A 26,525-nucleotide genomic window follows, 5' to 3' on the forward strand; every position below is an offset into this window, starting at 1 on the left:
GGCCAACATTTAAAAGGTAAATAGAAGTGCACCGTAATTCCTTGGCTAAACACATTTAATACCAGCTTCCTGGCATAGTGAGCACGCTAGGAAAAGAAAAAAAAAAAAAAAAAAAATTGATAGAAGCCTTACCTCTCCCCTAGAGGAGTCTTTGCTGGGAGATGAGGATGATGACTGAGATGCAGCCACCAGAACAGCTGCTCCAGTGTTGGTGGTCGGCATAGGAAGCTCCCTCTCCTCATTGCCAGGACGTCTGTTCCACCCAGGATCACTCATAGGTCTCCGAACTGATGATACTATATCTGAACTCCTACTGCGGACTAGCCTCTCTGGATAAGAATGCCTCTGCTTGAATGCTTCTAAATCAGTTGGAATTAAACTGTGAGACCCAAAGTTTGGTAATCGGGCCTCATTACCCCCCATAGCTCCTTCCAAGATTGGTGGATCTGGTGGTGGATGAGAGGGTCTGGCGTAGTGTACTTTAGGCCTTACTACAGCCAATACACCTGCGGTCACAAGCATAAAAGAAGCCACACACGTTTCTTTAAAGATTCTTCAAAATTAGCTGGTACTAACATAGAAGCATTGAAAATGCTCATTTACTAAAAAAAGCTTATTCTTTACAACTTACCATCATTTGATGACAGCGGGTCAAACAATGCAAGCAACGAATCTGTCTGAGAAGGAGGAGATGTCAAGTGACTGGCTCCTGAAATATGGGGAGGAGGGGAAACATTTAGTACTCTATCAAGAACTACCTACAACGTAAGGGACATTGGAAAAACAGCCTTCAGCAACAAAAGTTTACAAAACACAAATTGCAAAATATTTTTAAAGATACTCTTACACAGAAAGTTCTCTGTAATATGCCGAAATGATAAAAGAATTGCATCACAAAAAGTGGGAAAACATGAGCAGCAGACCAATTCCAAAATGTAAGAGGATGATCAATGTACTCAAAGTGAAGTAGGAAAAGGGGATCTTAGATCTAGTACTGAAGTTCCAGTACTATAAAGTACTCGAGTCTCTTTGTCAAACAGATACAGTGCTAGCAAATAAGGAAAATGTTAAGCTTAGCCACCAGAAATTTGAAATTGGGAGAAACTGTACAATATAAGGATTCTACAAATGTCATTTGTGAAACTTCAGTTATCAGAGATTCTAATTCTCATTCACAGGTAATTTACTTACCGTGGGCCGTTTCATCCATGTCAGGACTTGTCACAGAATCTTTTCCCCCAAAGTCAGAGCTACATTCGGACCTCAGATCCTCAATCTTATTAGGAATATCTTCAGATGTTGCACTAATACCTTACACACAACAAAAGAAGCATCTGTAATAGTCTTTCAGAGAAAAAGGAAGCAAAATGCTGAAGCTGTTAAAACATTTGGTGAACACTGTAAGAATCTGTCTTAACTCACAGTAGCACCTAGAGACATTACGAATTTATGTACTCCTAAAATAACATTTCTGCTCTACATCTTCGACTGTTTTAACATAGTCATAATACGCTTTAACAATGGGCATCAGAAAGACACTCCACTCTGTTAAATACTTTGCAGAAAACTACAACCTAAAGTAGATATATGCTGGTTTGCTTAAAAAAGAAGTTGTGATAATAAAACTGAATGTTAGGAGTTTCTTCCAAATCAGTACTCCACTGCTAACAATTGCTACTGCAGCATGGAGTATTCAACGCTCTGCCACCTTTTTTATTTTTTCTGTAAGATGAACAAAGTATTACTGCTTTAAAAATTCCAGAACAAGTGCAGAAAGTTATTATATGAGTGGAACGATGTGTAACTACAGCAAGTGCAGCAAAGCAGATGTTGATCATGTTCTAATAGAGCAGAGTGTTTTCAGAGACAATCAAACACACCTGATACAACGCTGAGGCCTGGTGTACTGGGTCGAGAACTGACCTCCCTTACATCTGTGTCATCAGATGTGCTACCCAGCCCAGAACAGCTTTCCAGTTCTTGTAGTCTTTCCTCCTGTTTTAAGTCTGGGGCCTCTACAAAAGGGAGACAATGGAGAGTAGAGAGAAAAAGTATCATTACTCAATGCCACGCTCCCTTAATATTCACATACAGAAGGAAGTGGGGCATGTGTTGATTCAGTGCATTAAGTTCTAAGCTAACTCAAACACTTCAGCAAGATTTTTCTTATATTCTTTTATACAGAATGCAGGACTCTGCACAGGTAGCAATGTTCTATCTGCACGGGCATTCTAAGAAGTTTTTACTTTTTTAAGTACTGTATTTCTTAAACGCAACAGTATCCAGTCAAACCTTCACTAACCAAAGTAAACTGTGCTCCTAGATAGCCCTACTTAGTATCACAGGGAAGGAAAGCAAACAGAAGTCTGCTTTGCAATCCCTTCTCTCCCTTTTTGGCACTTAAGAATTTCTCAAGTAACAGTATGTCTCTCAACTTCTCTCTGCTTCAGAACAGTTTGTCCTTTTAATATTGGAAGTATTCACAAACACTAACTTAACCCTAAGAAAATAATCTCTCAAAGAAAGGAAGAGGCTGTGGTTTTGCATTATATGCCTCTGGAAGAGTCTTGTTTCACGCTAAAGAAATAAGCAAAACCTGCACAATTCTGACCTGAATCACTTGGCAATACTTCCACACTCCATGCCTCACTTGTGGTTTCTGATATGGTTGAACCTGTGCAGGGATCAAGCAACACGGATCCTGAACCTGGTAAACACAGCAAGCTGCCTAGCATGTTCTCTGCAGCTGCACCTGCAAAAGTAAAGCCGAGGCATATAGCTAGATATAGGCTTCCTGAAAAATATGATCACATTTGAAGCGTCCTTAATAAAGCAATCATGAAAGGCAATGTTGAAAAGATAGAAATGAGCAACTAAATACAATCCAGGTCATGCACACAAAATCCTCCTACAGAAAAGTTCCAGTTTAATCAATGAAAAAACATTTAGAGACAGGAGGGCTCTGCGGCCTCATTATTTTAATGCAAGCGTGAAGCATTTTAACATACCAGATGTACCACCGAGTTACCTGCTATTTCTTGCAAACGATCTTCATCGATATTTGGATCAAAGTCACTTCCCAAGACATCTGTACTCCAAGTTTCGCTCACAGTTTCTGATATATCTCTGTCATCAGTCAAGCCCATCATATCACGGATTTCAAATTTACGGAGCTTGTCATCAAGATTATCCTGAGTTGTGGCTATATAAAAATTAAAAAATTCTCAATTTTTTGAAGGGCTTCTCCAATTACTTTGGATTGAAAATCTGTAAGAGTACATTACAGGGGAAAAAACCCAAACAAACAGAACAACCCCCTAATTCTGTCAGATAAGAGTGTTTTCAAGTAAGGCCCGTAAAGCACCAGTACACTATTCAAGAGATGTGCCTTAAAACAGTTTTTAAGCGTATTTGAGACATAAGAAGTAAAATCTTAAAATACACATGGTGACCTATCAACCAAATTGACAGACAAAATGAAGAAAACTTAGCTCACTATTGAGAAAATCATACAACTCCTGTAAGAAGAACTTATCACAGAAAAGCTGAGGCCTCCAGAGATCATTCAAGCCCAAACCCCCTGCACAGAACAGGGTCGATGATAGCAGGTTGCTCATGGTTATGCCCACTCATGCTTTGAATATCTGCAGGCTGGCAACACCACAACATCTTTGGGCAACCTATTCCAGCATTTGACAAATATATATTAAACAGGAAGATACCCAGATGCTTTAAGACTACTCTAATCCAGACCACCCTATTCCCTGAAGGAAAAAACTTGGTATCAAGCAAAACATCATGAGCAGTTTCCTATAAAGGACTTAAGCCTCAAAATCCCACGTGATTTCTTTTCTAACAACTGAATTGTACAAGAAATATTTTTGGGGAAAAAAAAATCCAAACAACAAACCAAAACCATAAATAAATGCAAGAGTGGTTGCACAAGGAAAACTTTTACTTATTTTTTTCTGAACTAGTCAATTTTTCAACTTTTTTCCACAGGACTTCAGGTTTATCATCTACAGCACCTCAGGCACTTGTATCGGAGAATTTGCACCTGCCTTGTTCGTGCTCTAACAGTTGCAGAGCTTCAACACCATTGCTCCCAGAGGGGCCTGCGCCAAGCTCTGACACAGACTCCCCTTCTAAATCCAAAGATGACACAGAGTTGGAGCGATTTGAAGGACCTGTGAAAACAGATTTTACTGTAAATCTGATTTGAATAATAGTTCCTAAATAAAGAGCATTAACAACACAGGACACAATTATCAGAAAGATGAAAAGAAACAAAGTAGCAGTTCCAATATAAAATACTAATTGATGAGCTAATGCGCATTTTCTCTATTCTTGATCCCTATTCTGCAGATACTTAACCTGCACTGTGAATTGCTCTTCTCATGTTTAACAGTACTATACTAATTATAATAATCTACAAATACATTACCAGAAATGACTGGAATTTCACCATTACCATATTTTAATGTAACTAAAACATCAATAAAGTCTTTGCCAGTAATTTGTTTACTTGTCTATTAATTTGTTTTCTTATTTTGAGGAGAGAGCGAGCAAAAACTAAGTTATGGAAGTTATACAAAATAATGCATGCTGAGCGATCTGTACAAATCTCTCCAATACCACACATGAACCTGTGCTTTGTTGTGTCTGAGGTTCATATAAAGGAGTTGTCCAGAGTCAGGAATTATTCTGAGATATGTAATAGCTTATTAAAACACGATGAAAAATAAGTCTGAGAAGTCGAAGTTTAGAGTTATGTTAGATTATCTTAGTAATTAGTGCTGCACATAAGTTTTAAAAAAAGTTTTTAAAAAATAAAACAAAATCCCTCTGTCTTTCTAAATACACTTAGGTTTTTCACTCCTAATTCTCAGACTCAGTTAGGCCTTTGCAGGTCAAAATTTAGCTCCAGACTTTTTTCTTTGAATGGCTAAGAGGAAAGACAGGCTCTCAGGGTAAAATAGCACAGTCTCCAAAATGCCAAAGATGACATGCTCTATTTACCAGAAGTTCCTTTTATAAAAGGGGGGAAAAAAGGAGGGGGGGAAGCACAAAACTTCTTCAAGACTTAAGTAGCCCTTCACCTTCAGATATTCCTTCCAGATTATCACTGCAGAGGGAAAAGCGCAAGGTTTTATCAGGTTTACCATGGAGTTTGTTTTCATCAACAGGGACATCTCCTTGCCCACCATCCGCAAGCTGCATATTTAAGACCTGGGGAGCAGGAGAAAGAAACAAGTCTTCCTTAAAATAGTCTATTTTTCGTATAATTAAATAGCCAACAAAACACTGGACACATTTTTTGCGCTGCTTTCACTAGAAGTTAATGGCACAATCAAATATCTAGCACTCCACTTGAAAAAAAGACAGCTATGTCCAAAGTCAGAGGCTGGAGAAAATGTAACCAAGACGTGAACATAAGGCAAGTCCTGATAATAATGGAGCCACCAGCTCTCTCTTCACCCCAGCAGACTAATATAACATGGAAACTGGTCGTTACGAGGCTGCAAAAGGAGATAATCCAAACTATCAGGCAAGGCACCAAAGATGAAAGCAGAAGCTGTGCTACAGCTGGTGAAAGAAGAGGCTGCCTTACCCTAAGCAACGTAAGTCTGAAAACATTCACGGCAACGTGACCACAGCTCCACCCTCACAAGAGGCTGGGCCTGTGCGTTTCAAGTCTGAGCTGCCAAAAACATCGGGATCAGTGTTCCAGTTCTGTCATTCACCTGCACCACTTGATCCAAAGGACAAAATATGCAGAGAGATAATTGAGTCAGCTTCTTCAGGCTCAGAAACAACAGCCCAGGTTTGCTCTGAGGCGTGCTAGATGACAAAGCCTCTTCATAAATCTGCCAGGTTCATTTTTCCTGTCTTAATACACTGCTTTTCACACCTTGCAGATATACAAAGTGAGGAAAAAAAAATCTAACAAAACAAAATTTGAAAGTTACAAGCCTCAAGTTCAGTAAAATAAGGCAAGGATTTTCATTCCCGTGCTAGATTTATTACCAAAACTTAGCATCACAAATTCATTGTTCTGTTATTAGAGGACACAGAGGCTGTACTTTTCAAAATATCTGTACTTTTCAAAATTTCTGCATACCTCATTTTCTGACATCATTCCTGGAGTAATCTGTGGACCTGTTCCCAAAGAAATCACCAGCACTTCTTCTGGCTGAACTTCTGGGATAGTCTCCTGGGAGGATCCTTCATGATCTCCGTGCTGATCCATTAGAATATTTGATCTACTTCTGCTGCGAGTTGCTAAGAAAATATTTTGAAATACCAACATTAGAAAGCTTTTCCTTGTTTAAGGAGGAAAAAAAGATAATACAATGCAAATACAGAACCGCAATGTTTTGAATTAGGAATGTGCATACTAAATAAACTTACAAAATGCAGACATATTGAACATTGACAGATGGAACTGCTGTTTAAATTTGAGTACTACACTGTGAAAAAGCAAACTTTCAACATAAAAGTTTAGAGAAACAAGGTATACTATGTCCTGTGTGCATACACAAGTTCAGTGTACTCCAATCACAGAAAGACCTTTAATAAATTATATGAGAAAATTAAGAGGTTTGTTACCGATTAAAAAAGTCTAGGTTTCTGTGGTTTAAAACTCTTAATTCATTTAGAATTTTTTTTTCTCCTAAAAAGCAGGAAAATCTTATTCTAACAGATGTCTCAAACCCCAGACACACAATTCAACATCAGGTGGTTTACTTTGATGATTTTGCAACCCTTTATTAGTCTTTTCAAGTAGCCTCATATTCCCCTGATTGCCAAAGTAAACCAAAGGCATGCTTAAGTCATGTGTTACACATTTCACAGAGAAGAATGGAAAGAGGGCATTACCCACCAAAAGGGGTTACTAGAGTTATATGAGCTGAAAGATTGGTTGCAGAAGTATCCCAGGCAGTAATGGCTGCCAATTGCTGTCCTGGATTTCGAAAGCATTAAAATGAAACAAAAGAAATAAAAAATTTGAGCAAAACCTACTTTGTATCATAAAATAAATGCTGTTGTGCCACTACTTCATAGGCATAAGACCAGAACCATTCAGAAGCAGAGTTAAAACAACATGGGATAGGTTTGGTTTGGGGTTAGTTTTGTGGGGGTTTTTGCCACTTAGTGAGCTCTACATATTTTCACCCTGTTGCACACTAACACCAAATCTCTCAAACAAACAAAAATATCCCCTGTGGTCACATTCATGTAAACATACGCCAAAGGAGTGTACCACACTTCCTATTTAAAAAAAAAATATTACTGAAATGGACAAGTTCAAGACCTGGAAATCCTCTTCAAAAAAAGGACAAAACTGCAAACAACATCAAACTGCAGTACGATACACTAACAATTGGAATTAGACTGGGCAAGTAATGGAGAAAGAAGAAAGCTCTTCTTCTCAGCACATATTCTAAAAGTTCTGCTCTTCCTTTTTCATCCTCTTCTGCATTTGCTCTCTTCCAAGACACAACAATTTAAAACTTACTCTATCCCACTAATTAAATGTCATCACTTCTATCTTACCACTTTTCTAAACAATCTTCCCTCCTTGATCTGCTTCCCATCTTCAAATTTTCCCTTTATCACCACTGCAAGTAACGTGGCTACCAAACACTCCAGCATTTTTCTCAAGTTCAACAGAGAGTGATGAAGCTCACCATACTTGCATCAGAAAGTAAGGAAGCTACCTGGCTTTCTATGCAAAAGAAAATCCTCCACCACCTACAGAGAAAAAGTAGGAACTGAAGGTGTAGTCCAAGAATAGCCCCAAGAGACGACTGAAATAACAGCACAGAAAATCTACCAAGGTATCAGAAATCATGCAAGAAGTCTGCTTGCTCTCCTTACCTATTGGTAATCGATTTTTTTTGTTAGCTGGAGTAGTTGCAGGAGAAAGTTGTGGGGTATTATATGGAGTCATTTCAAGGCTGCTGCTTTTCCCTGGTTTGTTCTGGGGTAAGTTTGCCAGCAAGTTTTCCAAAGCCATCCGATCTTCCTTAAGTTGATCACTTGACATTACATTCCGCATAAAGCCAACCTAAAAATGTACAATTAGTGTTGGTAAGAATGGCAGGGTAAACTATCAGCTGTGTTTACCCTATCTGTAAACATATGGCGTCAAGTTTATACTACTTCTTTTTAAGACCTCATGATATTACCAGAGTAGTTAGCTGGCTGTATGTCATGTAAACCACTGTTCTGCTCAATCCCTCCAGCAGGTTAACAGAAGACATTGGAGGAGTTTCAACTGCACGCCCATCAATAACTACGTCCAGGAAAGCAGCAACACAGCTCTGCAAAGAGAATAAACAGTTTTTGAATGACAGACCATCTACTAGAAGTTACAACAAGAGTTAAGTAGCTTACATAACAATATCAGTTTTGCTTCCTACTTTTAAAATCTTAAGATAAAATACCATGTATCATTAAAATCACTGAAGAACAAGCAAGGAAAGCATGCAGTTAGTTTTAGTGTTTCCTTCGTTCCTTTTCTGCATTCAAAAGTGTTACTTACTTAAGTGACGCCTTACAATTTTTAAAAAAATGAAAGTGTTTTATGGCAATTAAACTGCCCCTTGCTGAAGAATCTGGTGAGTGCAGACTAAAAGTGAAACAGGGAAGCAACACACAATACCACTTTCTAACCTGATTTAATGTTACTTATATAATAAACATGTAACTTTGTATGATGACTGTGTAATAATTATAATCATCAGAAACCTGGAAGTTACACAAGCAAATCAGCAGGTTTTTAAACATAAGATAATACATCACAGATCATTAGCTTCACTGTTCCTCTGATGAAGCTAATTTCAGTATTGCTATGGACTATTCATACTAACAAAGGAAAAGCTGAACAAAAAAAGCAAAACTACGCAAAAAAGGAAAACAAGTTACTTGTACTAACAAATTACCTGGTGTTAAACCAGATTTCATACAAAAGTTGTCTTCAGATCAAAGTGTTTTCTTTTGGTTCAGCGGAAAAAAACAGAGATGGTAATTCAGCATTTCAGTTTAAAAGGTAACTTCCTTCAATTTCTTTTTTGTAAATTTCTTTTAAGAAGTGTTATGTAAGGGTGAAGCAAGAATCCCTGACCCTTAATTCTAGTACTTAAGATTTTGTTCCCAGCTTTGTGCAGGATTTAATCTGCTTTTCAGTACATATAACTTGGAAGTTAAACACTTAGTAAGTCCTTTGCAATGTCTGAAAAAAAGAGCCTGCAAAAGAATGAAGTACACACAGGAGCCATAGCTTTTTTTAGCCTGGATTCTTACCTTGTCAAATTTAGCAAGGTTGCTCTTCATGCGTGGATCTCCCTCTTCAGAACCTGTCATTGCCAATTGCTGCAGAAGTCTCCCAACCTGAAATGAAAAAGAAGTATGAAGAATAAGCATTTCAAACCAACATCATGATAGACCTGATTATAAAAAAAAATAGTTAAAAAAACTCCTCGGTTCTTATTCTTTTCCTAATTAATACTCCAATAAATACTTTTGATTGAATGGACAGAGTCTTGTACTTGCTTTCAGGGCAGAAAAAAATGCAAGAAACTTTATCAAAAAAAGTAGTCATTGCATTTAACAAGAAAATCTGCACACCTAATATGCTATGAGCATCCATACTTCCCTCCTTCCCAGGAACAAAGTGTGTTTTGTTTTTACAGTACACCAGAATTGAGTTGAATCTAGGTCATCTTAAACTCAGAGATTTTTAAAGGCTGTATGTATTTTACTAAGAATATGCTGGAGGAAAAAAAATAGCGAGAGGGTTAACCCTTTTTTCAGAGTATATAATCCTTATTAATCTTCAACTGCACAACAACTTTCAGTTTTAAAGAGTCACCATCTGCAAGCTCTGCTACAACATGCAGGCAGTGATACAGGAGAGGATTGCTAACGTATTTCAGAAAAACACTGGCAAGTCACTAGAATGATTATACTGTGAGAAACACTCACTGTCCTCACTGTCCAGTTTATAGACAACATTAAAAAGTAGGCTTTTGTTACTTGTGCGGGGAATATTCTCAGACAGGTGTTGCTTAATACCTTCAGACTACACGTCTACATACTGTCATTAAATTGCCCAAGTACTTGCACAAAGACAAAAATTTGCCATGAGGACTGGGGAATACTCTAAGGTTTAATGAAAGGGCAGATAGCCACCCACCAGAAACACTGGTCATTACTGCCAGGCAACAAGGTTCTTTCAGCAAAATATTTCATTATTTTGTGCAACACCTGACATAATATTTAACACAAGCGAGAACAGCACAACATTCCTTTTCACACATTCCAGTATTCATCTTACAATCACTTTTAGACTTCAGTTTCCATCCCTTATAATAGCTTTTAAAATACATTCGCAACTCCTCTAAGAGATAAAGGAATATGCGCTATCAATTTTTAAGCCAATATTTTAAGCAAACAAACTTTAGAGCATGCTTTTTCAACAACGATTAACACAAATATTTTGTTAGCATTCACCTTTAGGTAAGAGGGACAGTACCTTTACTGTAGCAACATCCACTAGAAAGTGGAAAAAAAAGGTCAAGAACATTTCTCGTAAGACTACTTTAAAGTGAGTCATACCTGCATCAGATTAAATCTTGCCACCTCATTTATAGGAGCATCAGAAATTATCCCATACTGTTCTGGGTTAACAATTGCAGGACAGATGAAACACGCTAGAAGAAGATCTGTGCACATTGCTCTGACCTCCCCAACCTCCAGCCTGTCTACACACGACAGCGTTTTGTACATTTGTGACACAATCCATCTCAAGCTGTGAGGAAAACAGTACGTGTTTTGTTTGAGATAGCCAATGAATTTGTTCACCAAGGTCACCAGCTTGGCCTCATTAGAGTCAACCATCTCTTGGACTCTTTGCTTGAACTTTTCTGTGCCTTTTTCTCCAAACAACTTTTCCTGTTGTACTGGGGAGAATCTCTCAATTAATTTGTTTGGATCAGTTTCCAAGTGGTCTTCATCTTCGACCAGAAGCTGCATGATTGGCTCATGTAAAGTTGCAGTAAGAAAAAGTTTTGCAGAAAAGAGTCCTTCAGAGAAGAGTTTGAATAAGATGCTGAATGCACAGGTGCCTCGTCTCAACAGCCGCCTAGGGTTGTCACTTTCCTTGAGTTCAAATTCAATCAAGTACCGGAGGACCTGGAGGAGGTAGCTCTCATCCTCCTGCATGATGCAGTTGCCATAAATGGAGGTGAAGACCGTGTGAATGACGCTCTGAGTGTTGTCCTGGTTGAGCTTCTCTCCAGCAACCAGACAGGATGCAATAAGCCTAGGGTTCTCTCTCAATCTGTTTAGGAATTCTCCATAAGCAGTCTCCTGAAATCCCAACTGCTTATATCCGTCCACAAACTGCGTGTCCTCCAAGATTTTAGCATGCTGGCAACATTCAGCAGGAGAAGCTTCAGCACTTTAAAGAAAAACATTGAAACAGTTTAAGTAAATCTCAAGCAAACTTCATAAAAGATGTTACGTGGTCAATCTATTAACAAGACTACCACCAAGGAAAAAAGTCTTTACATACAGTTAATAAAAATGATTTGCAAATTCAGGAATAAGAAGAGTTTGTTCCCATAAATGACAAACAGAAGCCAAACACATATATGAAAAAAAAAGGTAGCTTAAACAGCCAACAAATAACTTTCAGGTGAGTCAGATCCCCTAGTTGAGATTTGCTTTAAAACCTTACTATTTTTATGATTAGTACAGCAAAGGACTTCAGATACTAAGTGTAAAAAATCTGATGGATTTGCTGCAATTCACAGAGGTTTAGGAGCTTGTTCTTCCCAGGACCACCCCACCCTCCCAAGTCACCTTGTTATGATAAGTCTGTCCAAGTTAATCCTTTGCTGCTTGGAAATCCATGCCGTGCGGTACAGCTTTTCAGCTGTCTTCAATACATCTGCATTGAGCCTTTGAATAAGTTGCTTTTCTGAGTTTACATACAGCCGTTCCTGCTTGAGGTGATGAGCCAGCGTGTGTATATCTAGCTTCACCATCTTGGGCAGCGAGTGGGTTACACAGTACTCACTAAAAAGAAGAAAGAAAAAGAAACAGGTGAATTTCAACAGGTAGGGAATAAGTTCTGCCAGCCCCAATGAAGCAATAAGCAGTTCATAAACTCACACTTAGCAGTAAATACTGCTGATGCCCCTTCCATGTCAGCATAGTAATACCTTCTCTCAAATCCACAGCCCACCCACTTAATGACTGAGCCACTCTTTCTTAATGCAAAGTTTCCTAATTACCAACTTCATTAACCCCTTGTTCTGTCAGCACATCAGGGACACCTGCAAATGGTATTTTCAACTCACACTCATGAACTGAAATAGTAATACAGTACAGCGCTACAGAACTCCTGCACCATGCCTCCAATACACAAGGTAAGAAACTGGCTATTACTTGGAGAGATGTGGCCCTGGCTACAGCTTAGGTGACCAGCTCAGGGAGATGAAGAGGAGTCCCATTCCAACTCACTGTCTTGTGAATTGGCAAAAAGATTTCTGTACTTAATACTTTGCCTGAAAGCATGTCCACATAACACAGCCCTATCCAAGTACAGTTATCTCTGGCCTGTTAAAACAAATGCCCTCTCTAACCTGTGCATAAAAAACACCAAGCTCCCAATATTGGTCTTTTCTGCTAAGAAAAATAAAAATAATAATATTACCGATTTTAAAAGATATTATAAAATCAAGACTTATCAACACCCAGATAAGGCAGAAGTTGGAAATATAGCTGAAGACTTTGCTCAACAGTAGAATTCATTCAGAAAAAAAATCCTCAAATATTTCAATTCAGAAGAATATTTCTTTGGACTATGCTCAAAAAATATTGTTTTAAAGACAGAAAATCTGAAACAACTGTGGGCTTTCATAGCACATCAGGAACGAAAATCTACACAAACTACTGTTATGTCTCAATCTAACATCAGCTCTAACTTCATAATTAGAAAACATCTTGGTTACCAGTTAGATAAACTAAGAGTACCACACCATTCAAAACAAGTTCAAGGAGCTAATCCATCTAAAAATTAACTCTACAGAAGAAAAAAAAAACATCAACTGTGTTAATGGTAACAAGGGAAGGGGCAGAATCATGCAGATCAGATTGTTTCCATGGAATTAATGATAAACTGCTTTATGTCTTCTTCCCCACCAGAACTAACAGTCATACTAGTTAATTTGGGAAGAAAAAGGGTTTGATCCAGATATTGTCTATAACAGCTGTCTATCAGTTATATTGGTAATGGACACAGGTCAGAGCTGTCACAGGATCTGGCAATGAACCCCTCAAAGCCATACTACAGTTAAATGTAAAACTTACTTCCCACAACCTGTAGCAACTCCAGAGAAGCCTTGCTTCACAAAACCATTTAATCCATCCTTGAGAAACCACAAATAATGTATCATACACCAGCCTAATGCTCTGCCCTTTAGTGTTTTAAAGATCTGTGGTTCACTGCCCAGCCTAGCAGGAGATGATCTTCTCTGAAGAATACAGATTAGCTCCCTAATTAGGCACAGGTTTTACATTTGTTGGGTTTTTTTCAGTGTGTGGAGAAAGCCTGATAACCAGGTGCACTGACAGCCATCACTGCTCCTTGTGCGTGTTAAGTTCTTTCATCTGTAGTTTTAACCCCACAACCAAAACCCTAGCAGAGACGAAAAGAGATGCTGTCACAAGTCTTTATGCATGAAATATTGCAGTCTTATTACACCTGATGGTTTAAAGACCATTCCTAGCAGATACAGACAACTGTGTATCTAATGCTCTCTCAAAAACAAAACCCAAAACCCCAAAAACAACACACTCAAAAAAACCAACCCAAAACCCAAACAAAAAAATCCAGCAACTCTAATCAGTGGCTACAGCTCATACATCCAAAGATGAGATCAAGCAAGGAACTTGAAGGATACACTGATTTAGACATTTTTAACTGGGACAGTCTCAGAGAAATGATTAGAAAAAGAAACACTGACATTACTGCCAAAGTTCTTCCAGAAACAAATAACAACTTCTTGCAACAAATTTATTTTTAGCCCCAGAATTTAAGGGCTTGCAAAAAAACCCTGGCATTAAACTTGACACTGCCTGCAAACACAGTAGTAGCTAGTTATCAGACTATGAGCTATTGATACCAGCAAGAAAAAGAAGTTGCATCCATAAAAATACACATACACAAGATGTGCAGAACTATCTTCTGTCTTTTCAGATGCTTTCTGCTGTAAGGCAGTTCTTAACAGTTGCTCGTAGTTTATCAAGCCTTAACAGTTTTAGTTGGCATTTCCCATTTTAAGGTGGCCACCCACAGGCTCCGCATTTCTGGACAGAGAGTTAGTCCAAGCGGCTCTCCTGCTTGTAAGCAGTTTTGGGAAGGAATAGAGGACCCACATGGGGTACCCCCTATGAACAGCCTTTTGATTTCGCCTGTGTCCCTATGCTTTTGCCTTGCCAAATTTCAAAACAAGTTTCTATTTTTGTGTCACTCGTTACAAACACATTTAACAGTAGACAAGCTGATTAAACAGCTTCTGAGGTGTCTTATATACCTAGAAGTGATTTCTCTGTTTCACTTTTTTTTTTTTTTTCTGTTACTAGAGAAGATGTTTTCAGCACCAGGGAAGGGCTAAGCACTCTGACAGCTTTCAGCCTCTGAGGAAAGACTGTTCTTTCTCCCCTCGCCCACAGGTGGGAGCAAACTCCAGTCAGCAAGAGAGACAAAGTGGAAACAATATACTTTTTCTGTTAAATTGTGATTATCAAAATAGCCATTAAATTGCTGGTAACCTTTTCTGGAGCTACTGACAAGTAAAAAAACAAAATATATATATAAAAATCAGTTAACACTCAGAAAGCAAATAAGACTCCCATACAGGTCAGAGTCCTAATAAGCATGCATATAATCCATCTGTCCAGCAAACAAAATGAACAACAGAAGAGCAGAAAATGTCAGACTACTGCAAAACAATACTGTACCATTTGCAATGCCACCTAAAAAACACCCACAAAGACAGTATGGGCCTCACACATACTCAGAAAGTGAAGTTACCACCTAACATACAAGTGATTTACACATCTCCTTACAACAGAGCATCACAGCCATTAAACAGAGACACCGAAGCACCGAGTAACTGTGAGAAGTTGCACAGTGCTGTGCATTCTGACTTTCTGTAAACTAATTGCCACCATGAACTTCAGGCCCTGTACAAAACAAGGCTCCAAAGACTACCATTACCTGCATCTGCACTTCTAAATATACTGGTCCCATGACTACTTGATAACATCCTATCAATTGGCCACTACCCATGTGTCCATCTTACCTGATCTCTACTGTAGAGCAACAGAACTAATGAAAGCAAGAGAACTGATTTGGAACTGAACCACAGCAGGTTAATAACTACCACTTAAGTCAAGAATGATAAAAATCCACAGGATTTTCCTGTCGATCTGCAGGAAGTCAACTGCACGACAGCAGTTTTTACCCTATGCACAGGAAAAAGGGATCAGCAGTTTCCCCATCTTTACAATCCTTCATAAAAATTAGAGTAATGTGATTGCTAGTGACTGCTACTGAAATATACCTCTGTGAAGAGGACCGCCTCATTTACTCTCATTTAGCAGTTTTTACAAATGAATTATTCTGAAGTTGCACAAGTATAGCGAGCAACTTCGTCTTCGCCTTAAGTTTCTGGCAGACATTTCAGAACACTAGAGATGTCAAGCGGGTAGTTTAATACACACAGTACTTCAGCAGGCTTCAGACAGGCTCGAAAGAAAACCTACACCACAGTAAAGAAAACAAAAAAAACCTAGTTAAGCAAGATGCACGTGCTATTACTTTCTTCAGATACCAATACTATTAATGCAGCTGTCTTAAAAGAAGAAACTATTGTACCACTGACACACCTACACAGCATGGGCTGCCCCCCTTTCCAAAAACCTCTTCCCTTCATGATCAGTATGAAAGAACAACAGTTGCATTCTCTGACCAGACCACACAACATTCACTCCCCGCCAGTGTTCAGGACAAGAGCTTTAGAAGCAATTAGCCACAGTTACATATTTGGTAACACACCACAGAAGGCAGCACTAGAGCAGAGTGAGCGGCAGCAGCTTCAACTGATACTAATTCCAGAATGTTGTTTGTCAGATTACCTTATCAGTTTCTGGTAAACAAAAAGGTGCCCATAATTACCCAGTTACCTGGTTTATGACTACCATGCACCATACTGGAAATAATAGATGTCTGTAGGTAGTTGTATAAAGGAGACAGTTTAGGAAATTTAGATATCCAACAATCTGCTGTGGCTGAAGGAACAACAGATATCAGCTCCTGCTATGTGCAAATTATTTTCCAATCCCAGTAATTTCATTTTGCTGTGAAAACATTTCAAATTTTCGGTCAGTTATTTCAAGACTACTTACTAACCTACTGAGAGCTGTGACGCAGTAGGAGAAGCTTGGCACAACAATCCAAACAATTTCACTTCATGATGTTCCACAACATAGGACTTGACAGCATCTAAGGTGTTTTGCCCTGCTGTCAGCATGACATGTTTGTTCAGCACCCCAGACAATCTATGCCTTTGACAAACGCAGGACACAGATTGCTTCCTATGCTTGAAAATCCTGCAAAGCACTACATTCAATCTTTAGGTACTGAACTCCATCTTACAAAGTATGTGGCTTTGTATTGCAGCATGCAGAAACAAGTGACATCTCCGTTGAATATTTCTGCAATTCAGTTGACAGAAAAAGAGACTAAGTGAAGTAGTAAATACTGCTAGTACACCACATACTTCTTCCTCCTCCAGAGTTTCCTGCTCAGGGTTATTTGCTCCTCCTGAGTCTCGCTACGCAAGACTCAACTTCCAAAGCAAGTTAGGGCAGATCTAACGTAGGCAGGGCAGGGCAAGGCAAAACTGAAATCACTCTGTCTTGCTGAAAATTAATACCTAAGCAAGCTCAAATAGCTTTCATGCTAATTCACCTCAGATGCAGTACCTCCTTCTTCATTAGTATTTATAGTAATAACTAACAAGCCTTATTTCTTTATACGAGCTAACAGCCTATCTCCCAAAGTTGAGCTAAAAAAGTCCATTTTTCAGTAGGACAGCTCACCACAACCTCACTTATCTGCTGAACTCTCACCTTATACCCACCGTCTCAAAACACGTGTACAACATGCAAAATGCATTTCAATTTGCTACAGTTCAACATCTAATCAATATTAATAAGAAACTCATACCTCAAGTTTGTTTCTGCCCAGTGGCTGTTCTACAACTAGCGTTGAACACGCTGTCTATCCTGCAAGATCTATGTGCAAGGAGCACCTCGTTTCTCATGCCTCTCAACAGAACTTACCAGTAATGCACAGGATCAGCTGGCTACTAATTACCCATTACAGTATTACCGTGTTGCATAAAATCAACAAAAGCATATAACCATGCTAAAATCTACTCCAATTGCTTGCGATGCTAGAAAGAGGAGTTTCCCTTATGTAAGGAGTTGCACTAATAAACTTCTAGTCAGAAGAAGTGCAGAACTCTGAGCTGCTCAAACTGACAAAAACAACCTGTTCCCAGACCCTTCTCTCAACAGTAGCTCCCTTCCTCACCCTGAAACATCCCATCCACGGGCCACCATGCAGGCTAACTGCTGCTAGAGCACATACTGACAGCGTAAATCCTCCAGGACCTGACAAATCTCACACCAAAACCCTGGTGTGGAGTATCTTAAATATTTTGGAACCCTCCATAGCAGCAGCAGTTTAAAAGTCTGCTTCCCAAGACCACCATCCTGCTACTTTTACAGAGCACGGTATTTCAGTTTTCATGTAGTGCCTGTGCCATTCTCCCCCCTCCATCATCTTTAAATTGCAGCTTCTGCTTGTGGGTCAACTGCACCATCCACAAAAATAGCATTTTACCTATCGGTGAGTGTAGTGTCACATGCTCGGTTTGAGAGCTTAATCGTAACGGCTCTCTCCCTTCAGAGCACGGTATCATGACTTTGCAAGAAAGATACTCGCTCGATCAAGTTCTTCAGCGTGAAGGGGCTGTTAGTAAGAAAAAAGGGAAGTCACGATACTCGCTGAGTTACAAGTTTTAGAACTGCCTAACGCAAAAGCCACGACGGAGATGGCAGCGACGTTGACGCCGAGTCACTTGGGCAGCAACCCGTCACCCAGTCCGGCGGCGGCCGAGCATGGAGGGCCCAGCCAAGGGCTGCAATTTTTCAAATACCTCCACAAACCTCCAGAACTACCGGTTCTCCAGCACTAACATGGCAGGTAGGGCTGGCTCCGGCCGGAGGCGGCTGACGGGGAAAAAAAGACACAGATAAACACTGGAGGAAAAATCTTAGGGCCAACTTCTCTCGGTCCACACACACACGCACACCCCCCGCCATACCCCGCGCACCAGCCTTCCCCCCCTGCACAAACCTTCCTCCTGGGAGCTCAACGGGAAGAAACAGCCCACCTACCCACGGTTCAGGGTCCCGCAGCGCTGCCCCCTCGATTCCCTGCAAAACCGACGGGTTTCGTCAGGCCCCGGGCCGGCGGGAGGGCTGTGAGGTGGCCTGGCCTCGCCTTCCTCCTCCTCCCTGCAACACAGCGAGGGGGGGGAAGCCAAGCGGTGCTGTGGAGAGGCGGGGGGGGGGGCGGGGGGGGCGGGTACGAGCCTGCCCGTACCCGGCCAGCGCCCCGGCTCCGCCGCCGCCCGGCTCCCGCTGCGGCCCCGAGCCAGGCGCGGCACGGCGCGGCACTGCGCAGGCGGCGGGCGGCGACGGCGACCGCGCTCCTGGGACATGTAGTCCCTCGGCCGGGGCCAGGGGGGGAGCGGGGGGAGCTCCGCTCCACCGCCGGCCCCCGCTCCCCTCGGCCCTGGCCCATGCCTCCCCTTCAGGCGCTGGAGCCCTCCCTCCAGCCAAACCCCAGCACCGAGCACCCCCCTTCACTACTAAACAGCACCTCAGCCCCTTCCTCACCCCATCCCTATTCAGAGAAAAGCTCTGCCGAGAGAATTCAGAGGGGTGGAGGAGGGCTGGGTGTGGAAAAATCAATCCCCCTCGCACCGGCATTGAGGTAGCTGGTACGTATCTATAGGACGTCACAATATGTATCTATAGGATATCTACGTATCTATAGGACATCGCTACATGTATCTGTAGGACACCTATGTATCTATAGGACATCCCCTATATGTATCTATAGGACATCTACATATCTATAGGACATCATTGACAAGCAGGTAAGGTATGTCAGCATTGGCTGTTACAGTGGTTCAAAAAAGCACCAGCAAAGTCGTTCACAAGTTATGTCAAGTGCGAAAGTGTTGCTCAGAACAGAGCAATCCAGTCTTGAGCGTAGCGATTGCTTCATTATAAACAGCAACAGACATCGCTCCAGCCTCGGCCGTGATGACTGCAATACAGGCACAGAAGTATTCTCACTTTGCCCTGCATTTCAAGATTCTCAGAAAACAAACAGCTCTCGCCAACGCATGACAGGGCCCGGTACAACCATACGAGAAAACAAGAGGCTCAGGCTGACGGAACATGGTAAAGTCACTGCAACAACCTTGCAACAAAACAATCTGCAGGGACAGGGATAGAGATGGAAAACCACAACTCCCAATGCATGTAACTGCTCCTCGCAACACACAAGTGTCAAATTTATACCCAGTAGAAATACCAGGGAAAACTCAATAGTGGAACATAATTTATTACACGAAAATTTGTCCCAACAGAGGTTTTAAGAAGCCTGTTCTCTGAGGGGAAAGTACTCGCAAGTACTATTTGCAGTCTAGGTTGGTTCCACATAGCTCACTTGGAGAAGAGGGATGCCTAGGCACGGTGTGCGACGCCAGTGCTCAGCCAAGGCTCTGAATGGTGCCCAGTGCTGCAAACCCTCCAGGACTGCTGAGTTCCCAGGCTCCCTGTGAAGAAGGGCACAATATCCAGGCTTGATAGTGATTTGAGTGGGAAAGGGACACCTCCTGAGCACACACAGCTGTTTGATTTTCATTCCCAAGTTATCTGCAAAGCTCTTCCCAGCAGGCAACTGGAAAGAAAAGCCGAACATTTACACTTTGTATCTCTCGCTCTCCAAAATATTGTCTATGTGCCTTTTTCTTAACTGACACAGTTACTGCCCTGAATTCTCTTCTCTGATAAAAGAGAAAGTCTTATGTAATTGAACTTTTAATATCCAAATAACATTCCAGAAACCACTACGGCAAACTGAAATATAACCAAAAAATGCTCAGCAAGCTCAAAAACACAAGGCACCAGCAAACTGTTATGCCTGGTATCGCACAGCCAGTGGTCATGCTGTATTCCCAACCACAATACAGAATACCGGCTGTATTTACCACATCACTCCCGCTGGAGAACTGAGGAAAAGCTGAGGGCCTACAAGTATGAAACCGCTCCCCCACCTTGTCTGCAGGAGGTTTCCTAAAAAGAAAAAAAATGCTTATGCCATTTATAGTTCTCAGGACACAGAGGTACACTAGGAGATAATTCTCTTTGAAGGACTAAACTCAATAATTTGCCAGACACCTCAGAATTTTTAAAAGGAGAAAATCAAAGTGAATGAAGATATAATTCAATTTTTAAAATGAGAAGCATGAACAGATATAAAGGATGCAAAATATACTTCAAAATAGAAAGAACAGCATCAAGACCAAAATGGCATTTCCAGGTGGGTCTTGAGTAACAACAGTGTTTTACAATGCCTCATTTCATAACCATAAGAAATCCAGGCTGCTGGACCAGGCCCCACTGGCACAAGAGATAACTCTTAAAATTTAAGTCATTTACACTTGCAGAACGCTGCCTGAACACAGCGGTGCCTCACTTTGTTTGCAGCCCCTTTTTTTATAGTATGATTACCTGAAATTGTTTTTGTTAAGATTTCAGACCTGGTGTTATATAAAGGTGGACGAGCAACTTTTAATTTCCCATCATATGCTACTCTTCCATCACACAAAACATTCATTTTTAATTTGGAGTTTTGTAGTATTGATTTTTGCTTTAAGATGTGATTTTAAAAATTAGCACGAAGGTAACAGATGCATGTGTGACCTGCAGAAGTGCAAACCAACAGGCAGCAGCGATGCAGCCAGGCCTGCTACCTACGTAAGGCAGGGGTGATCCGGGAGGCTCACAGACTGCGCCTTCGCCTTCCTGTGGAGCTTCCCAGCCCGCGCAGCCAAGGGGCTGATGTAACACGGTGTAGCGAGTTACAGGAGGGAGGGCACGGTGACTCAATGAGGGGATCCCGGTTCAGACGGTGGCACCTTCCCCGAGAGACCCGCTGGCCCCGCTGGAGCGAAGCCCCTGGCGCCTGGCCAAGGACAGCCCCTGGCTGGGCCCTGCGCCCCTTCACGCACAGGGAAGGCCGCGGCCCCTCGGGGCTGGCCGCCCTTGCTGTCACCCCGCGCCTGGCAGGCGCCGCCGCAGGGCCCTGCCTCCACGTATCTCCCGCGGGGGACCCGGCGGCGCTGGCAGGGCCGCTGCGGCCGGGGCGGGAGGCGTCGCGGGGACGCGAGCTGCCCCGGCCGCGGCCCCGCAATGGCGGGCTGAGCACCCCCCGGGATCCGTAACCATGGAAACTTCCAGAAGGTGTCCCTCCCCCCCGGCCCCGGCCCCGGCCCCGGCCCCGGCCTCGCCATGGCGGCCGCCGCCAGCCAATGGGCTCCCTCCGCTTGGCTCACGCTTCTCTGTTGATAGGTCCGCGACGCCGGCGGGGTGAACCAATGGGGTGGCGGGAGGGAGGCGCGCTGGGCATGTCAGAGGGACCGCCTGATTCTCCCCAATCAAGCAAGGCCAGCTTAGTAGCAGCCAACCAATGGGAGAGCTCCAGCGAGGGTGCCACAGCCAATGGCGAGCCTCCACGAAGGGGTAACGTAAGGTATATAAGGGCGGGCGGCGCGCCTGTGCTGTTCAGCAGCGGCTGGGGGCGCGGCGAGTGCGGTGGTGACGGTAAGGGCGGCGGTGCGGGCCCAGGGCGGGCGGAGCTGCCGGCCGCGCGGGGGGGCGCCTCCATTTTGTGACCGGCGGTTTCTCGGCAGGGCGGCGCGGTCGGTATGAGGCACCTCGTGTTAGCGCTGCTGCTGTTGGGCGCCGCGCGGGCGGACGACGAGGAGAAGAAGGAGGATGTGGGCACGGTGGTGGGCATCGACCTCGGTACCACCTACTCCTGGTGCGTTGGGAGCGGGCCGTGGGGAGGTGGAGCGGAGCGGCTGGGCCCTCGAGTGGTGGGGCGGTTGGGGGGGGCAGCTGGGCCTGTGGGTCCGCTGGCGGTGCTAGGCCTCGGGGTGCGGGGGGGAACGACCTGCGGGCATTGCGGGGGGAGGCAGGCTGTGGGCCCCCACCCCGGGCAGAGCAGCCCCTCGGAGTGGGGGTGGGGTGGGGTTGGTAGCAGGCTGTGGGCCCCCGGGTTGTGCTGGGCCTCGGGGCGCAGGGCGAGGCCGGCGGGGGGGCTGCGGGCCCGCGGGCAGGGAGGAGCGGAAGTGGGGGGGTGCAGGCCCCAGCACCGACTCATGGTTCCGCTGCCCGCCCCCCCCCCAGTGTGGGCGTCTTCAAGAATGGCCGCGTGGAAATCATCGCCAACGACCAGGGAAACCGTATCACGCCGTCCTACGTGGCGTTCACGCCTGAGGGCGAGCGCTTGATCGGGGACGCTGCCAAGAACCAGCTTACCTCCAACCCCGAGAACACAGTGTTCGATGCGAAGCGGCTCATTGGCCGCACCTGGAACGACCCCTCTGTGCAACAGGATATCAAGTACTTGCCATTCAAGGTGGGCCCCGAACGTGGGAGAGGGGGATGGGGGGAGGGGGACCTACACTTCTGGCCAGGAGAGGCTGCTGAGTTATGGTGCCCTTTTGAGCAGCCCGTTTGTTCCCTAGCCTTCCCAAGAGGGTTGGGGTGCAGTGATGCAGCTGTGGTGTGTAGCTAGCAGTTCCTTCTGTTGGCTGGCAGTCAGGTTTTGTTACAGAGGCTTGGCTTTCATTAATCTTCAGAAGGAAGGAAATGCTCAGACAAGTGGGAATAATTCTGTGAATTGTTGAATGGGACAGTATGCATTGTTCTCTTCAGGTTGTTGAAAAAAAAGCCAAGCCCCATATTCAAGTTGATGTTGGAGGTGGACAGACAAAAACATTTGCTCCTGAAGAAATTTCTGCTATGGTCCTAACAAAGATGAAGGAAACTGCTGAGGCTTATCTGGGGAAGAAAGTAAGTTCATGAGCACTATTAACAACTGCAGATTAACTGAACTAAACCATTCAGTGCTACTGGCCCCTTTGGTGGCTCAGCAGATAGTGGGCTTCCACCTCTAAAGAACAATAAGCTATTCATAAATAACCACAGCCATGATGATAACCAGTGATGCATTTTTACTTCATTCCTATAACAAAACTGTCTTACTCATTCAGGTTACCCACGCTGTTGTTACTGTGCCAGCTTACTTCAATGATGCTCAGCGTCAGGCTACAAAAGATGCTGGTACTATTGCAGGGTTGAATGTGATGCGAATCATCAATGAGCCGTAAGTAGCCTCACATATATCCTGCCTGCTGGGGAGGTGGGGGTGGTAGTCCCAGTTTTCTGAGTGGGCTGTTCCCTATACAGAACTGCTGCTGCCATTGCTTATGGATTGGACAAGAGAGAGGGTGAAAAGAATATCCTTGTGTTCGACTTGGGTGGTGGAACTTTTGATGTATCCCTCCTCACAATTGACAATGGAGTCTTTGAAGTTGTGGCTACTAATGGTGACACTCACCTGGGTGGAGAAGACTTTGACCAACGTGTTATGGAACACTTCATCAAACTCTACAAGAAGAAAACTGGAAAAGATGTCAGGAAGGATAACAGAGCTGTGCAGAAGTTAAGGCGGGAAGTGGAGAAAGCAAAGCGAGCCTTGTCATCTCAGCACCAGGCTAGAATTGAAATAGAATCCTTCTTTGAAGGGGAGGATTTCTCAGAGACCCTTACTCGGGCCAAGTTTGAGGAGCTGAACATGGTAAGTTTAGATGCCTTGGCTCTAGAGTGGAGACTTGTGCAGTATTTCATGCTGTGACATTGCACTCTGGAGTATAAATAACTGCCTGCTCGCACTAGAAAGTGCTCCTTGCCAGGGTAGCTGGGGCTGTGTGTATGTTAGTGACAGCTGAGGCCTCATCAAGGCTGGTCACAAACCAGTTGATGTTCCTCCTCTGTAGTGGTTGCCCTTTATACACTAAAGGCTGCATTATTGGGAAATGAGGCATGTGGGAATAGGGCCTTACAGTCCTGTTGGGGTGTTTTTGCCTTCTAGGACCTGTTCCGTTCCACTATGAAGCCTGTTCAGAAAGTTCTGGAGGATTCTGACCTAAAGAAGTCTGATATAGATGAGATAGTTCTTGTTGGTGGCTCTACTCGCATCCCCAAAATACAGCAACTAGTTAAAGAGTTCTTCAATGGGAAAGAACCTTCTCGTGGCATTAACCCAGATGAGGCTGTAGCCTATGGTGCGGCTGTCCAGGCTGGTGTTCTCTCTGGGGACCAAGATACAGGTAACGACACCTTTGCTGTTCCTTCAAGGGTATTGACAAAAATGCAGCAGAACTTACAGCTGGAAAAGATTGAAGAAGCTGTGTGCCTCTGAGGCCTCAGGATCCTGTGCGCAGTGATGGGGGTGGTGTTTCTTTCTAGTTGTAAACTCATGTTACAGCCTTACCCTTGATCTGTTCCAGGTGACCTGGTGTTGCTTGATGTCTGTCCTCTGACACTTGGTATTGAGACTGTTGGAGGTGTAATGACCAAACTGATACCAAGGAATACTGTTGTTCCCACAAAGAAGTCTCAGATCTTCTCCACAGCTTCGGACAATCAGCCAACTGTGACAATCAAGGTCTATGAAGGTAAGAATCTGTAGGACTTCAGTACTTGGCTACTGTCTTCTCACAAAGGCTGTAGATGCTTATGGATATGTCTTTATAGAAAAGAGCTCAGTAACAGTGCTAGCTGTCTGAAACGGCTCTGATCAGGCTTCCTGACCTGCATTGAAAGCTGTTGCTAGAATTTTTTCAAATGTCCCTTTTTCTTTTTACCATGGTTGCACCTCTGAAGAGCTCTTCAGAGTAAGAGGGAATAGCATATATAGTGTAGGAAGTGTCTAGACAGTTCCAAGTCAGGCTACACACTTTTTAAAGTTTTTAATTCCAGCCAAAGCACAAACCACAGCTAGGAAAGAAATAAACCCTGTATCTAATTGTCTTCTAGGTGAGCGTCCCCTCACAAAGGATAATCATCTTCTGGGAACTTTTGACCTCACTGGCATCCCTCCTGCCCCTCGTGGTGTCCCCCAGATTGAAGTTACCTTTGAAATAGATGTGAATGGAATCCTCCGGGTCACAGCTGAAGACAAAGGCACTGGGAACAAAAACAAGATCACTATTACAAATGATCAGAATCGCCTGACTCCAGAAGAGATTGAGAGGATGGTTAATGATGCAGAGAAATTTGCTGAGGAAGACAAGAAGCTTAAAGAACGCATTGATGCCCGGAATGAGCTGGAGAGCTATGCCTATTCTCTGAAGAATCAGATTGGGGACAAAGAGAAGCTGGGTGGCAAGCTGTCATCTGAAGATAAAGAAACAATAGAGAAAGCTGTAGAGGAAAAGATTGAGTGGCTTGAAAGCCATCAAGACGCAGACATTGAAGACTTCAAAGCAAAAAAGAAGGAGCTGGAGGAAGTTGTTCAGCCAATTGTTAGCAAGCTCTATGGAAGTGCAGGCCCTCCCCCTGGTGAAGAGGAAGCAGCAGAGAAGGATGAGTTGTAGATACTGGCATCTCTGAATGTGGTGTGTGTGTATATATTGGACTCAGGAACACTTGTTTAAAATATTGAACTCTTAATTTGGAATGTAACTTTGAATCTTCACTCGTGAGTGGAGCTGGAAATGCTAGCCCAAAGTGGCTGTATACTGCTTTTCATTAGCAGTTGCTTGATGTCTGGGGAGGGAAGGGTAGCAGGGGGGGAGTGTAAATGCAAAATGGGTTTAGAAGTATTGGCAGTGGAAGCATTCTATTTAACAAGCTGGTCATATGAATTTGGTGTAGAACTTTCCTACCTGAAGTGACCACAATAAATTTGTTATTTACACTGGACTTTGTTCTGGTTTTGTGCCTTCTGTTACCTAGTTAATGGCAGCTAGGTCTATTACATAGTTAACTGCAACTAGGTATAACCAAGATGCAAATTAAGCCAGAATGCTAGGGTTTGAGTTGCCCTTTGGTATGGTGACCCTTCAAGGTAAGCCTTTCCTAGGATTGTGAGCCTTCTGGCTTCCCTGGTGGAGGAGAGCACCAGGGGTAGTGGGGAGAAAGCTGGAAAGAAGGCTGAGAGGCCTGAAAGCAGAGGTTTATCTACCCCCATCAGTTATGATGCAAACTTAAATGCAAAGCAGGTG

The 26,525-nt window shown here is 43.1% G+C and overlaps 2 protein-coding genes across 9 annotated transcripts in view; one reads left to right on the top strand and one right to left on the bottom strand.

Annotated features, from left to right (window-relative positions):
- The window catches only part of GAPVD1 (GTPase activating protein and VPS9 domains 1), a 31,858-nt gene extending 12,922 nt beyond the window's left edge, over positions 1-18,936 (bottom strand). The window contains exons 1-17 of one of the 8 annotated variants that reach the window (XM_080401391.1): positions 18,547-18,638; positions 18,306-18,378; positions 17,990-18,118; positions 11,872-12,087; positions 10,624-11,467; positions 9,310-9,396; positions 8,193-8,327; positions 7,882-8,071; positions 6,122-6,282; positions 5,100-5,229; positions 4,062-4,187; positions 3,029-3,202; positions 2,612-2,752; positions 1,881-2,015; positions 1,192-1,311; positions 632-709; positions 133-506 (exon numbers count right to left, since the gene is read on the bottom strand). In XM_080401391.1, the coding sequence (XP_080257517.1) occupies positions 133-506; positions 632-709; positions 1,192-1,311; positions 1,881-2,015; positions 2,612-2,752; positions 3,029-3,202; positions 4,062-4,187; positions 5,100-5,229; positions 6,122-6,282; positions 7,882-8,071; positions 8,193-8,327; positions 9,310-9,396; positions 10,624-11,467; positions 11,872-12,056 (2,880 nt within the window). In that variant the 5' untranslated portion in view covers positions 12,057-12,087; positions 17,990-18,118; positions 18,306-18,378; positions 18,547-18,638. Of the gene's footprint in view, positions 1-132; positions 507-631; positions 710-1,191; positions 1,312-1,880; positions 2,016-2,611; positions 2,753-3,028; positions 3,203-4,061; positions 4,188-5,099; positions 5,230-5,259; positions 5,753-6,121; positions 6,283-6,883; positions 6,965-7,881; positions 8,072-8,192; positions 8,328-9,309; positions 9,397-10,623; positions 11,468-11,871; positions 12,088-15,641; positions 16,457-17,989; positions 18,119-18,305; positions 18,379-18,505 lie in introns of those variants that run through there. The other 7 variants (XM_080401394.1, XM_080401389.1, XM_080401388.1 and 4 more) reach the window with 7 other exon arrangements.
- A 3,046-nt stretch (positions 18,937-21,982) lies between these two features.
- On the top strand, positions 21,983-26,223 carry HSPA5 (heat shock protein family A (Hsp70) member 5). The gene is made up of 9 exons (XM_080401420.1): positions 21,983-22,050; positions 22,140-22,270; positions 22,639-22,870; positions 23,170-23,307; positions 23,508-23,620; positions 23,704-24,094; positions 24,389-24,626; positions 24,807-24,974; positions 25,336-26,223. The coding sequence occupies exons 2-9, from the start codon at positions 22,155-22,157 to the stop codon at positions 25,893-25,895; spliced, it is 1,956 nt and encodes a 651-aa protein (XP_080257546.1). The 5' UTR covers positions 21,983-22,050; positions 22,140-22,154; the 3' UTR covers positions 25,896-26,223.
- Positions 26,224-26,525: the final 302 nt, after the last annotated feature.

This window comes from Falco punctatus (genome assembly GCF_963210335.1).
Source record: "Falco punctatus genome assembly, chromosome: 9".
Classification (NCBI taxonomy): domain Eukaryota; kingdom Metazoa; phylum Chordata; class Aves; order Falconiformes; family Falconidae; genus Falco; species Falco punctatus.

Coding starts and splice junctions, on each gene's coding strand:
- HSPA5 (XM_080401420.1), top strand. CDS start 22,155: ATGAGGCACCTCGTGTTAGCGCTGCTGCTGTTGGGCGCCGCGCGGGCG. Junction 22,871..23,169: donor TCAAGTACTTGCCATTCAAG/GTGGGCCCCGAA, acceptor TGTTCTCTTCAG/GTTGTTGAAAAAAAAGCCAA. Junction 24,095..24,388: donor AGTTTGAGGAGCTGAACATG/GTAAGTTTAGAT, acceptor TTTGCCTTCTAG/GACCTGTTCCGTTCCACTAT.